This window comes from Cheilinus undulatus, linkage group 16 (assembly GCF_018320785.1).
Source record: "Cheilinus undulatus linkage group 16, ASM1832078v1, whole genome shotgun sequence".
NCBI classification, from domain to species: domain Eukaryota; kingdom Metazoa; phylum Chordata; class Actinopteri; order Labriformes; family Labridae; genus Cheilinus; species Cheilinus undulatus.
The window spans coordinates 9,942,646-9,955,194 of record NC_054880.1 but is presented as its reverse complement, the minus strand read 5'-3'; the positions used below and the strand labels follow the sequence as shown (position 1 = coordinate 9,955,194).

At 38.1% G+C, this 12,549-nt stretch overlaps 1 protein-coding gene across 4 annotated transcripts; it reads right to left on the bottom strand.

Annotated features, from left to right (window-relative positions):
• Window positions 1–1,599: 1,599 nt before the first annotated feature.
• LOC121523713 (major histocompatibility complex class I-related gene protein-like) lies at window positions 1,600–12,299 on the bottom strand. Of its 4 annotated transcripts, none has more exons than XM_041808699.1 (10): window positions 12,268–12,299; window positions 12,079–12,181; window positions 11,355–11,458; window positions 9,570–9,673; window positions 9,102–9,368; window positions 6,937–7,215; window positions 5,069–5,392; window positions 4,663–4,770; window positions 2,892–2,909; window positions 1,600–2,744 (listed from the first exon to the last, which is right to left on the bottom strand). In XM_041808699.1, exons 4-10 carry the CDS (start codon window positions 9,616–9,618, stop codon window positions 2,680–2,682), a joined length of 1,110 nt encoding a protein of 369 aa, XP_041664633.1. In that variant the 5' UTR covers window positions 9,619–9,673; window positions 11,355–11,458; window positions 12,079–12,181; window positions 12,268–12,299; the 3' UTR covers window positions 1,600–2,679. The 4 variants fall into 4 exon arrangements, with proteins under 4 accessions (XP_041664633.1, XP_041664634.1, XP_041664636.1 ...); XM_041808700.1 differs by having other exon boundaries at window positions 11,355–11,993; window positions 12,268–12,293; XM_041808702.1 differs by lacking the exon at window positions 4,663–4,770 and having other exon boundaries at window positions 5,173–5,392.
• Window positions 12,300–12,549: the final 250 nt, after the last annotated feature.

Here is a 12,549-nt window from a genome sequence, read left to right as displayed (position 1 = left end):
AGAATATTTATACAAGGAAGCAAAGCTGCTAATCACATTCCTCAAGACTGTGCAGGAAAATCGTAAACCACCAACAATATATTTCTGAGTTGTCCTTTTTAGGGTTTCTTCCTGGTCTGGCCTTGGATGCAGTTAATGACTAAAATAAATAAACAACACAACTATTTCTTTTCAATATTCTTGAGCCTTTAATGATATACCTGTGCTGATCTGATGCTGTAGCTTTTATCTGTCTCAAACCTCACTGTGTGGGGCATGATGGGAATCAGTCCCTTAAAGTAGAGATGTACATCCAGGGCCTTGTCAGTTAAATAACTGTGATGTTTATCAGGTGTAACTTTAAGGTGCAGGTGCTGCTCTCAAAGAAATGTCTACAGTGTTTCAGAGAGACAAATCATTATCATTTCACTTCATCAATGATCAGTGGTTAAAAACACTTTTGCAACATCAGGAAAACATGTACATAAATCAAGTTCAAAGAACATATTTTATGATCAATGATACAGGGTAAAATGATTTATATTGAACTTTTAGTGTGGAGATTCTCTGCAGCCTTTAACTGTGGGGTTATCTCTGCTCTGAAGAAAAAAAAAAATCAGTGTTATGTCACCCCCTAAAGGAGTGATAATGTAAAGACAATCAAACTCTCCAACAATATTTATTTTATTCTCTTATATTTAAAACACTTAAAGTTAAACTAAGATGACGTGTTGGTTGCAAACTTTAAGAGAATAACAGATGAGGAGAAAAAATATTTCTGCTACAAATGGCATTCTTCTTTTTCTCCTTCAAAACAACAAAATACAGGAAAATAAACAGCTCAACCTCCAGACAAAATACTTTCTTAATCAATATAAATCTTAAATTTCTAAACATGTATCTGAGTTAAGTGGAAAAATGGCTATACCGAAGCTTATTGACAAGGTCATGACCTTTAAATGAACAAAGTTTTTAATTGGTTATGCAAAGAATGCCCCCACACAGTAACTGTCACTGTTACTTTATACTGACAAGTATATTTTTTCACATTATACTTTATCACCTTGGCCCTTGTGTTTTTTTTTTTTTTTTACCAGCAGTTTGCCATTATTTGGCAGCACCGATGTTTTGCTTCCGACAAATCTAAACAGAGCTGGAGAAAGTCAAGTAAAAGTACAGTTACTTTGGTTAAAATTTGCTTAGTTACAAGTAAAAGCTCTGGTCTGTAAATCTACTCAAGTAAAGGTAAACAAGATTTGATGTATTTAATTTAAAGTTTATTTTAAGCATAGAGTTCTGAGTCATTACTGAGGAGCTGTACAATAAAATATGATCTTTCCTCATTGGGAAGAAAAACAGGAGAATGGATCTCCAACCAGGTTGTTCTGGTAATGTTGCACCTCTATAATAAAGCAAAATACACAGCAAAATTTACAGTGTTAATTAAATTCATACAGAGTTAAATTTCACACTTTAAAAGTTTCTACATTGGGCCACACTACATGAAGTTAAACTACACTTTTAAAATAAATATTTAACAGTATGACAGAGCTGCAGTAACTTTTGAAAATCTGTGGGACTCCTCTGGAAAGAAAAACAAACAGAAAGTCAGCATCAGAGTAAGGAATGGTGGCGAAGAGTAGTAACTGTGCATTCTTTACACCTGGAGCCACAGATGGGAACTGTAACTCAGTGGATAGATTCACTCATGATGCAAATGTGTCTCACATCAAAAACAACAATCCTGAGCAATAGAATTACTCTAGTAAAAGTACAGTTACTCTGGTAATACTTGCTTCAGTAAAAGCACTGATTTCAAAATGCACTCAAATAAGTACAAGTACCCCAAAAAACTACTCAGTTACAGAAATGTGAATAAATGTATTTATTGTTGTTACTTTCCACTTCTGCATCTAAGAAATATTTCATTTATGTAATCACCGACAGACGGTGAGATGGTGAACAGGAGTGTCTTTATTGATGGATACAAAAGTTTGTAATTTTATCTTGTATTATGGCAGCACAGAACTACAGCAGGCACAAGGCAGTTGTTCCATATACATCTAATGTTGTTATTAATTCAAATGTTAAAGTGAATTTAAAAAATGTTCACTGGAAAATGACAGCTCTATGGAAGTAGTTGCGGTATGTTCAGCATTTTCAGAAACTCTGTCAAAGTAGAAAAGGGCCATTTATTTTATTGTGTCCAATGAGAGGATACCTTAGAAGCCTTAGAACCTTTTGTCCAATGCAGTGGCACCCTGTAGGGGGATGTTATCAAGTATTTCCCACTGGTAGGGCAGCCTTTTAGGGTTCTCTGTCATGTTTTGTCCAACCCAAGAGTACCCAGGGGGTGGTGGTGAGTTTTTCTAGACTAGTCACCAAGGCTGACATGCAGAGACAAACATCCAGGCACACACATATACAGCCAATTTAGAGTCACCAGTTTAGTCTGTGGTAGGAAGCTGGAGTACCCAGAGAGGACCCATGCAGGCACAGGGACAGAGGAGGACAAGTCCCAATGGGCTCTGAACCAGGTACCTTCTTGCTGTGAGGCAACAGCACTAACCCCTCCGCCACCATGCAGCCCCGCTTTAAACCCGAAGAGAAAGTGTAGAAAAGAGAGATTATTGCACAAGAGCTCTCTAAGGCAGGATGAAAACTTCTCATCACAGCGTTTTGTTGGCGTCACACTGCAGGTCAGTGTGTTTGTGGATCAATCTGTGAGTTCGTGAGTTCAGAGAGCTCGGGGCTGTTTTCAGTTGCTGTAAAATCAAAAACATGCATGATTAGTTTTCTTATCCTGTAAGGAACTAAATCTGCCTACACTGAAAACACTTTTAAATATACAGAAAATAAAAATAAGGTGTCACTCTAGAGACAGTAAAATAGGAAAAAGAAGTAGTACTCACAATCTCGAGATCGATCGGCTGAAATAAGAAATAAAAAATAAATTAATAATAATTCTCACAGTTTGAATGCTAGAAAATTTTTGTTCTTATTTTCTTCTTTGATGCTTATGGCCATAAATTTTTTATTTTTGTTTCATGTAAGAATTTGTGTAATAATTAGTTTGTCAAACCTCAATTCCCAAAAAATTGGGACATGCAGCATTTTCCAAAAATGTTACATGACCTATTCTTCCAACAACACTTTGTAAGCATCATGGGGACTGAAGGAACTAAGGGATGAAGTTTTGAAAGTGGAACTCTTTCACATTCCTGCTGCTGTTGTCATTGTTTATGCTTCATAATATAATGTATATTTTAATTGGAGACAGGTCTGGAGAGCATATAGCCCAGTTTCGTACCCTTAATCTTTTTACTGAAGCCATGCTGCCTAATTCATGCAGAAGGTGGCTTGGCATTGTCTTGCTAGAAGAGACATCCCTGAAAGAGACGTCAGCTGGATGGAAGCATGTAAACCTGTAAGTAACTTTAAGTATTGAGGGTGACTACACAGATGTACAAGTTACTCATGTCATTGGCAGTAACACCCCCATAACTATCACAGGTGCTGGCTTTTGAACTTCACATTAATAACAATCTTGATGGTCCATTTCTTCTGTATCCCAGAGGACTTGACAGTCATTATTTCACTTTTCTTTAGGTAAGTCCATCTCAGATGAGTTTGGGTTAGAGAAGTAGGGCTTCCAGATATTTTGGATGTATGGCTTTGCTTTGCATGGTTGAGTCTTACATATATTGGAGATTAAGTGATGTTCTGTGATATTTAACAGAGGTTTTCTAAAGTGTTACCAAGCTCACATTATAATATCCATCATATATTCCCTGCCCTGTGTATGCAAAGATGTCTCTGCATACACAGGGCAGGGCAGTCTTTCATAAAGAGAACCTCATGCCATCATTTTTTATTATATTGTGAATGATTGAGCCTTTCAGGAGCTCTCCTTTTCATGGCACTATAATCAATTACCAATGGATCTGCTCTCCTGTTGAACATGCTAGGTCTTTTTTGAGCATTGCACAACTTTTCCAGTTTTTTCTTGTGCCTGTCCCACCTTTTTTGGAACAAGATGAGTATACTGAAAAAAAGTTTATCAGTTTTAACATCTGTATTAAATTGAATATGACTTGAAAAGGATTTGCAAATCATTGTATTATTCTGTTTTGTAATTTTCTCTTTTCCCAATGTCCCAGATTTCGGGGATTTTTTGGTTTTCTTCTACTCTCTTTTTCTTTCCCGGTATTTTTCCTGAATTAAAAAAAAAAAAAAATCAAGTATAAACACAGTTAGCGCATGTGAAAGGAATAATGAAATGACCACACAAGTAGAAAAAAACCCCCAGCTCAGATCAACAAAATTACATGAAATGTTACTGGAAATTATCTAAATTACATTTGTTAAAGATTATAGACTCAAGAGACTTCTTGTAAAATAATGGCAGGGAAATCGAGCCCAAGATCTTTCAGATAAGGCTGCCAGACTTTCTAAAACTGGTCTGTCTAGTTTGTTCACAAAATACTTGTGAGATGTTCAGAGGAAACCAGCTACAAATCCATTAACACTACTTCACCATAATAATGTATTTCTAGCAGAAAATATGAGTGTTGTATAATATTACTTTTCAGTTGTTTTCTTTCTAGATTGATATGCTTTTGAGAGTGTATTCAGTCTTAAAGTCACAGACTAGCATCAGTTTCACACCACTGAGTGTCTTACCTCTCCTCTTTCTGTAAACAATGAATCCAACAGCAGCAATAGCAAAAAAACCTAAAATAACAACCATAACAACAATAACCAGAGTGGTGGTGTTACTGAGACCATCATCTGAGGGAAAAAAGAAAAATAAATGAACAACATGATTACAAATTGTACAAAAGAAGCAGTTTAGAACCACTAAACTTCATTCTTGAGAAATCTTTGAGTTGTGCTCTTTAAATAAAGCAGCTTTGCCTTAATGCCAGATTTTTTTTATGATTTTGTACTGATCAGTGATGAAATCTATGAAGTTGTAAAATAAAAACAGCTATGTAACTGATTTCAGTGACTAACAGTGACATATTTCAATAAATAACACAATTTTGCATAGAAGTTGTTATCTGAAGAAAAAAAGTATGTTTCTCACGGTTCAGAAAAGAAATTCTTCCCCAATTGGTGTTGACCATCATGGTTTCCAGTTTGGTGAAAATTTTATCCTCGACTCCAGAGAGCTGAAACACACATTCATACCTCCCCCAGTCCTCAGATGAGACTGACGAAATATTCAGATCAACACTCATTTGGAAAGATCCGTCATGGTTTGAAAGGATCTCTCCGTGGTCCACGTCTTCCTGAAGCTCCTCTCCATCTTTCCTCCAGAACATCACAGCTTTGTCGGGGTAGAAACCTGTAGCAAAGCAGCTCACTGGAGAGGAGGGAGACTTCTGGAGGAGAGACACTGAGGGGAAGTCTAAAGAGAGAGAGCGAGAGAAAGAGAGTGACATGCAAGGAAAGATTTAACACATGATTTTTGAAACTCTTCTAAACATCAATGTTGCTTCATATCAGTGCCAGTAATAACAAAGACAGTCTACACATCTTAAATACTTAAAAAGTAGCTGACTGAAGTCATAAAGTAAGTGACTTCATTAATATTCCCCCCCCTTCAAGTCAGTATTTAGTGGATGCAGTGTTGGCTGCAATCACAGCACTGAGTGTAGACAAATTTTCTGTTGGATTAAGGTCTGGGATTTGACTCGGCCTCTCTAGAACATTCACCTTGTTGTCTTTAAACAACCATATATTTCTGGCCATACATGTCTGTGTAGCTTTCACCGTATGCTTCAGATCATTGTCTTGCTGTAATATTAATCTTCTCCCAAGCCGTAGTTCTCTTGCAGACTGAATAAGATTGTCCTTCAGGATTATCCAACATTTTACCCTCTACCTTTGCAAGCCCTCCAGGGCCGGCTGCGGAGAGGCATCCCCACAGCATGATGCTACCACCACCATGCTTCAAATGAGGATGGTATGTTTGTGGTGATATGCAGAGTTTGGAGTCCGGTCTGATGGCCAAAATGCTCCATTTTGGTCCCATCAGACCAAAGAACTTTCTCCCACTTCACCATGGAGTCTCCCACATGCCTTTTGGTGAGCTGTGGTCCAGATTTAATCTGAGTTTTCTTGAACAGTAGCTTTCTCTTTGCCACTCTCACATAAAACTTTGACTGGTGAAGAACCTGGGCAACAGCTGATGTATGCGGAGTCTCTCCCATCTCAGCTGCTGAAGCTTGGAACTCCTTTAGAGTAGTGTGTCTTGATGGCCTCTCTCACTAGTCTCCTTCTTGCACAGTTGTGAGGACGGCCTGATCTCGTCAGATTTAAACATGTGCCATACCCCTTCTATCTGTCGATAATTAATATAACTGAATTCCAAGGGATGTTCAGTACCTTGGAAAAATGTTTGTATCCATCCCCCGACTTAAACTTTTCAATAACATTTTCTCTGAGTTGCCTGGAGTATTCTTTTATCTTCATGGAGTAATGGTAGCCAGGAATACTAATTAACCAGTCACTGGACCTCCCAGACACAGGTGTCTCTATACTACAGTCACTCCATACACATTCACTTCACTCAGGTGATCACCATTTCACTAACTGTGAGACTGTTAGCACCAATTTGATTTAAAGGGGGTGACTATTTATGCAGTCAGTTATTTTACCTTACACATTTTTGTTTAGTTTGCATTACTTTGTAGAAATCTGATTTCACTTTGGTATGATGAAGCCAAATTATATTGACTGGTGATTAAGATATAAAATCAATAAAAGGTTAAAACATTCAAGAGGGTGAATACTTTTTAAAGGCACTGTATAAAACCACTTCACATAAACTGTATCAACAAAACTCCGCAAATCAAAGATGATTTTATCCAAGTTAAAAACAGTAAACATCAAACATGAATACCTAAGTCAATCAAATTTTTGAACTGGCTCCTGGTTATGTGATCTTACCTTTTCTCAGCAGAGAGCTTCTGGCAATGTCCACATACTTCTTTAACCACTGTGGACAAATATGAGTGAGGTAGTTCTCATAGTGTCGTAGTGTTATTTTGTCAGCATCCCAGCTCAGTTTGGTTGCCACACCTCGTGGTTTCAGAGCAATCCATGTCAGGTTCTTTACATTCAACGATATAAAGTCTTCTCCATCATAACCATAGTGCATGAAACCATTACCCTCTCCAGTTTCATCGTCCCACTCACAGCCACTCATCCTCTGCAAGATGTGAACACCTGAGGGAAAGAAGAGTGCGCAATTTACAGTAATGAACAGAAGATGTATCAGATGGAAAGATAACAAAAGGAATGCATTATTTGATGCACAGAGATTCTCTGACTTTGCTTTAATGTGATAAATAAAAGAGCTTGAATGAAAAATGAGCTAATATTTCAATTCTATTTCAGACAGGGGAGACTTACTGGTCAAAGCAATGCAATCTTGTTTTTCATGTCATCTATTATTATGAAATATGTCTGCTGTTCATTAGACTGTAAATGGTTTGAAGGTTTCACATACAAATGAATATATTTCTGAACTTAGCTCTGCTCTATTTTTGAAAGTAGAATGTAAGGGAATTCATTGAGTACTGTTATAAACTACTTGTGCATTATGAAAATCATGCAGTTGAATAATTTGGCAAAAGATGGAAGCAAGACAATGTGGTGGAATACATGAATATTAGCAAAGACAGTCTTAGATATTAATAAAGCTCAACAGAGTTATTATAAAGCTGTATATTGTGTCTCTGTAGTTGCCAGGACCGGGGGTTTCCAAACTTTTTAGCCTGCAACTCCCAAAATATCAGCACCAGAAACAGGGGACCCCTGCTGTTCCTGGACTTGGTTTAAACATTATGTTGAACTGATCATAGCTATGCAAACTCATTACTAGGCCTTACTTAACATTGACATATGAACATCATCAGCATAAATACCAGTACAAACACATTTTATGTAGTAATTATGTGACAGAGTTTTGTTCATACAACTCAAATCATTCAAATCCCACCCTTTTCCAGTCCCTATAAATGTTGCCCATGGCTTCCTTGGGCCCCCACTATTCATTATCTATGTACTTCATCTTGGTCATATCTGCCGTAAATTCAACATAAACATCGACTGCTACAGGATGGCACCCAGCTCTACCTATCCACCAAACCTAACTCCACCCTCTCATCCTCCTCCCTGTATGAATGCTCACAGAAAATCAAATCCTGGTTCTCACACAATTAAGTTCTACTAATCAGCATCAGAAAATCGGACAGTTTTCCCCTTACAGTTTCTCAGTTTCTCCTTCCCCTGAGGTCAAGAGTCTGGGTTTCATCCTCAACAGCACACTGTCTTTCCAGTCACACATCAATAATGTTTCCAGGTCTGCATACTTCCATCTACCCAACATTAATCTCCTACATCCATCCCTCACTCCCAACTCTGCTGTTACTTTAATTCACACTCTTGTCACTTGATTGACTACTGTAACTCCCTTCTCTTTGGTCTTCCTCAGAAATCCCTTCACAAACCTCAACTAGTGTGAAATTTTGTTGCCCATATTTAACCCCATTCTGTAATCATGCCTGTTTTTCTTATGACTTTTTGTTGACTTATTCATGTCTTCTTTTAAACTTTGCCTTGTAAGGTGACACTGAGTGCTTTGAAAGGTACCTGTAAATGAAACGCATTGTTGTTATTTTTATTATTATTATATTTTTATTTAATATACTCTTAATTTTTAAGATTTATGTGACTTTCAAGGAAAAACTGTATAACTAACAAGTGGTTCTATTGCCATATGAGGCATGATGAGACCACTAGACCTGTTTGTCCAGTATATTAAGTTTTATTGACTTGCTACTATTAGGAGGTGTTGAATTTTTCCCCAGAGAGGTCAACTTCAGTTATGTATAAATGAAGCAGCATGAATAACTGTCTGTTTAAAATGTTTACTAGTAGGTTATTTGAGTAAGCTATGGGTGACTCACTAAGGGTTGAAGCAGAGCTGAACTGATCTGATTTATTACTGTAGAAGATAAAGATATAAAGATAAGACAGCCTCCACAGTAGCCTCTGTGCTGAATTGCTCAACAGAAATCAAACATAGGACAAAGGTATCTGTAGCCTACCTCCTCTCTGATTGAAGCGCTGCATCAGATTTTCAATTGTGGTTTTGAAGAAGTTAGGCTGAACCACAAAACACTCTTCTTTGTACCAATCCAGCTGCTCACGATCATTTTGAATGACTTTTTTCACCCAGTCCTGTTTTGGTTTTATCCTTTTGTTACTGTCGCAGTAAGCCATCCAAATTTGATCCACATCAACAGCTCCCACAAACTCTGGGACGTCTGGGATCCCAAAAGATCCGGTGAAATAAAACTTCAGGGAGTGTTTCACTGTGAGAAAAAAGATTCCATTTCTTCAATAAATTTTTAAGCACAGAGATCACTCTTCAAGCATGTAACGCAGCCTTTACAGTCAGACAAATTTGACAGTATGATTAAAACTGAAAAAAGAAACATATCCACCTGGGACAAATGCAGATCCAACTGAAAAGTGAGGCAAAGAGCTTTAAGTATAGACCGAAAACATTTTACCTTGTGATGAGGTATGACAGAAGAGAAGCAACAAAAATACTTTCTTCATCTTATCGAAGGACCAGGACGGTTCAGTGGTTGTGTACTTTGTCTGCTGATTCCTCCTGAAGGAATAGGAAGGGTGTGTCTCAACCATAATGGACTATGGAAGTGTCTTTTATTCAACCACAGGCTCACTAAGGTTTATGGCGGTCAGTTTCAAACTTTTGAACAATATCAATATGGCCTAAAATTTTATTGATTCATTCACATAAATTGTGATCAAATGATAAATGAGAGCAGGTCAGGCAAACTGACATGACAGCCCATGACTATGACACTAACTGTTTCAGAAAATCTGAAATGTCTCATTTTGCAAGTTAATTATTGACAGAGTGAGATAAGAGCTCAAAGAGAAAGTGTAAGTATGTGACTTCAACTGCAGTGCACTGACCGTGGATGGTTGACGAGGAAATGCACTCTGACTTTAATATCCCATTCAGATCAATAGTTCTAAAAAAGTCCGATAGACCCACCAATTAAATAATAAATTAATTAGAAATCTTAATCCATATTCAGTTTTAAGCCATTACAATTTATTAAACACTTGTATCATTTTATGTACAACTCCCTGATTGAAGCTCTGAAATGTCTGTATTATTTAAAAAAAAAAAAAAAAAAAAAAAAGTACTGCTCTATTATATATTTTAGTTGAGGTTTTACATTACCTCAGGTATTTCCAACAGTGAAATTATTACTTTTTATAACTGTAACAGGACATGTCTTGTTAAAGTGGCTGCCATGATGGAGCCACAATGAAAAATACAACTTATTGTTGTAAACGTTGGATGTTGTTTTAAGACTGCTACTTGATGCAGTGGGAACTGCTCTCAGAAGCTGCTCTTCTGTTGCTGTATCTCAGACTTTAAATATTCTCTGCCATCAGCTGCAAGTACAGTGGTTTGTGCTGCAGAATGCTTGCATTCATGACATGGAGGCAAAGGTATTATTTTATTCTCTCTAGCATCACAACATAAATTTTGGATGTTCTATAGAGAACTTAAGAAATTCCCAAATAATCATGGAAAAGCCATGTTTGTTATTCCAAGACAACAGGATGAATAAGCTGAGTTTACTTGTTGTGACAGCAGGACAGAGGACAGTATTGTATGAATGGATGTATATCTGCTTTGGGTAGAAGTGCATCATAGACTTTTTTCCCAGGCAAACATTTGCAACTCACTAAAGCAACTCTGCAAACCTCTTTTAGGTCTTGACCTCCCAGTTGACAACCTCTGGTTTAGATGTCGAAGAGTCACACACATAAAAAAACACCATTAAAAATTAAATAAATGCATTTCATAGACAGGTGATGTTTGAATACATCCTCCCTTAGCAGAGGGTAAAAATGACCTTTGAATACTTCTAACCCTGTGTGGCAACTCAGGGGTGAGAGTTTATACAGCAATTGATTCCACTTCACGATTACCGTAAGGGTTAAAACCAACAACGCCACCTTGGGAATTTCACCCAAGGAATTAACTGACTCACAGTAAGGGCACAGATTGGTACTGAGCAGGCAGGAGACGTGGTTCCAGTCAATAAAAATATTCTTTATTACAAATGTGTAGCAATATGTAAAAGTTACTAAGAGCTATAAAAAAAAGGGGGAAGGGGGAAAATAAGACCAAACAGAGACTAAGGCTACCAGGGGTGGAAAGGGCTGACGTGAAGGGAGGGGGGATCCCAAAAATAAAAGAAACTACCTCGAATCACCCCAGACGCACGTGCCAAGCACACACTCACTCTCACGGACGTGAAGGGGGAACCTTAGCCAGGGAAACACAGCACACCAGGAAGGGGACACCACCACCCAGGACACCAACTCCTCCACCCGTGGCTCTCAGCCTCTGAAAGGAAAAAAAAATAAATTTGATGAACCAACAAACAAAATACAACATAACACGTTTCAAAACCAAAATGATTCAATAAGGAAAAGAACTAAATAAACAAAATTAACCAAACAATATTAACTAAGGGGAATAACTAATCACCTTAACTAATGAGGGAAACAACATAACCAAAGCAACTCCAAACATTCAATTTACAATAAGCCCTAGGAGAAATAATCAGAAATAAACCCGAAAAGAAATAATTAATGGAGTTACAAACACAAATCAAATGATTAACAAAACTGAAAGGTTAACTGTAACTCAAATGGTCCAATAGCCTCCCCAAACCCCATAGACATAATCATTAAAAGGCGTCCACATGCCAGTTCATATCAAGTGCATGCAAAAGAGTCCATCAGCATGCAGTTATAAAGGTGAGTCGTGCCAGCAAATTAGACCAGTAAGCAAAATATTCACAGCGCAAAGTAGGGCAAAGCTGCGATAGCAAAACAAAACAGCCGTGTCCCTTCGCCTCTGCAGCAGGCCACGGGCTCTAACGAAGGAAAAATAAACTAATTACAATTATTATAAAGCTAAGGGCGGTAAACAATAAGGGCATTGCTAAAAGGGTTACCCACCAGTCAGGCTGCACCTATTCACACGGGAGGGAGAGGAAGACGTCGTTACGCGCTGATTCTCTATTCTATGGCCGTCCTCACAGGGAAACCCACACAGGAGTGTCTAAAAAGAGCGGTGTAAATTTCGTGGTCACAGGCGCTGATAAAACGAATAAATAAGCAAAACAGAGGCAGCTACCGTTAGCCTACCTGCACAGGGGAGCAGCAGAAGCCAGGTGAGCCGGAAGGGGCGGAGCCAAGAACCACCGAGCAAGAGGCCGAACGGAGGCTTCTCTACCTCTCTTTATAGGGTGCCCCCAGGTGGTGATTGGCTACACACACACACACACACACACCCACACACACCCACACACACACACCCACACCCCCCACACACCCCATGTATACTGAGTGGATGAGAGTGGTTAAATCTCATCCTGCTACACCTGCAAAGTACAAAGGTGTATTAGGGCCACTGTAAAAAAAACCTGA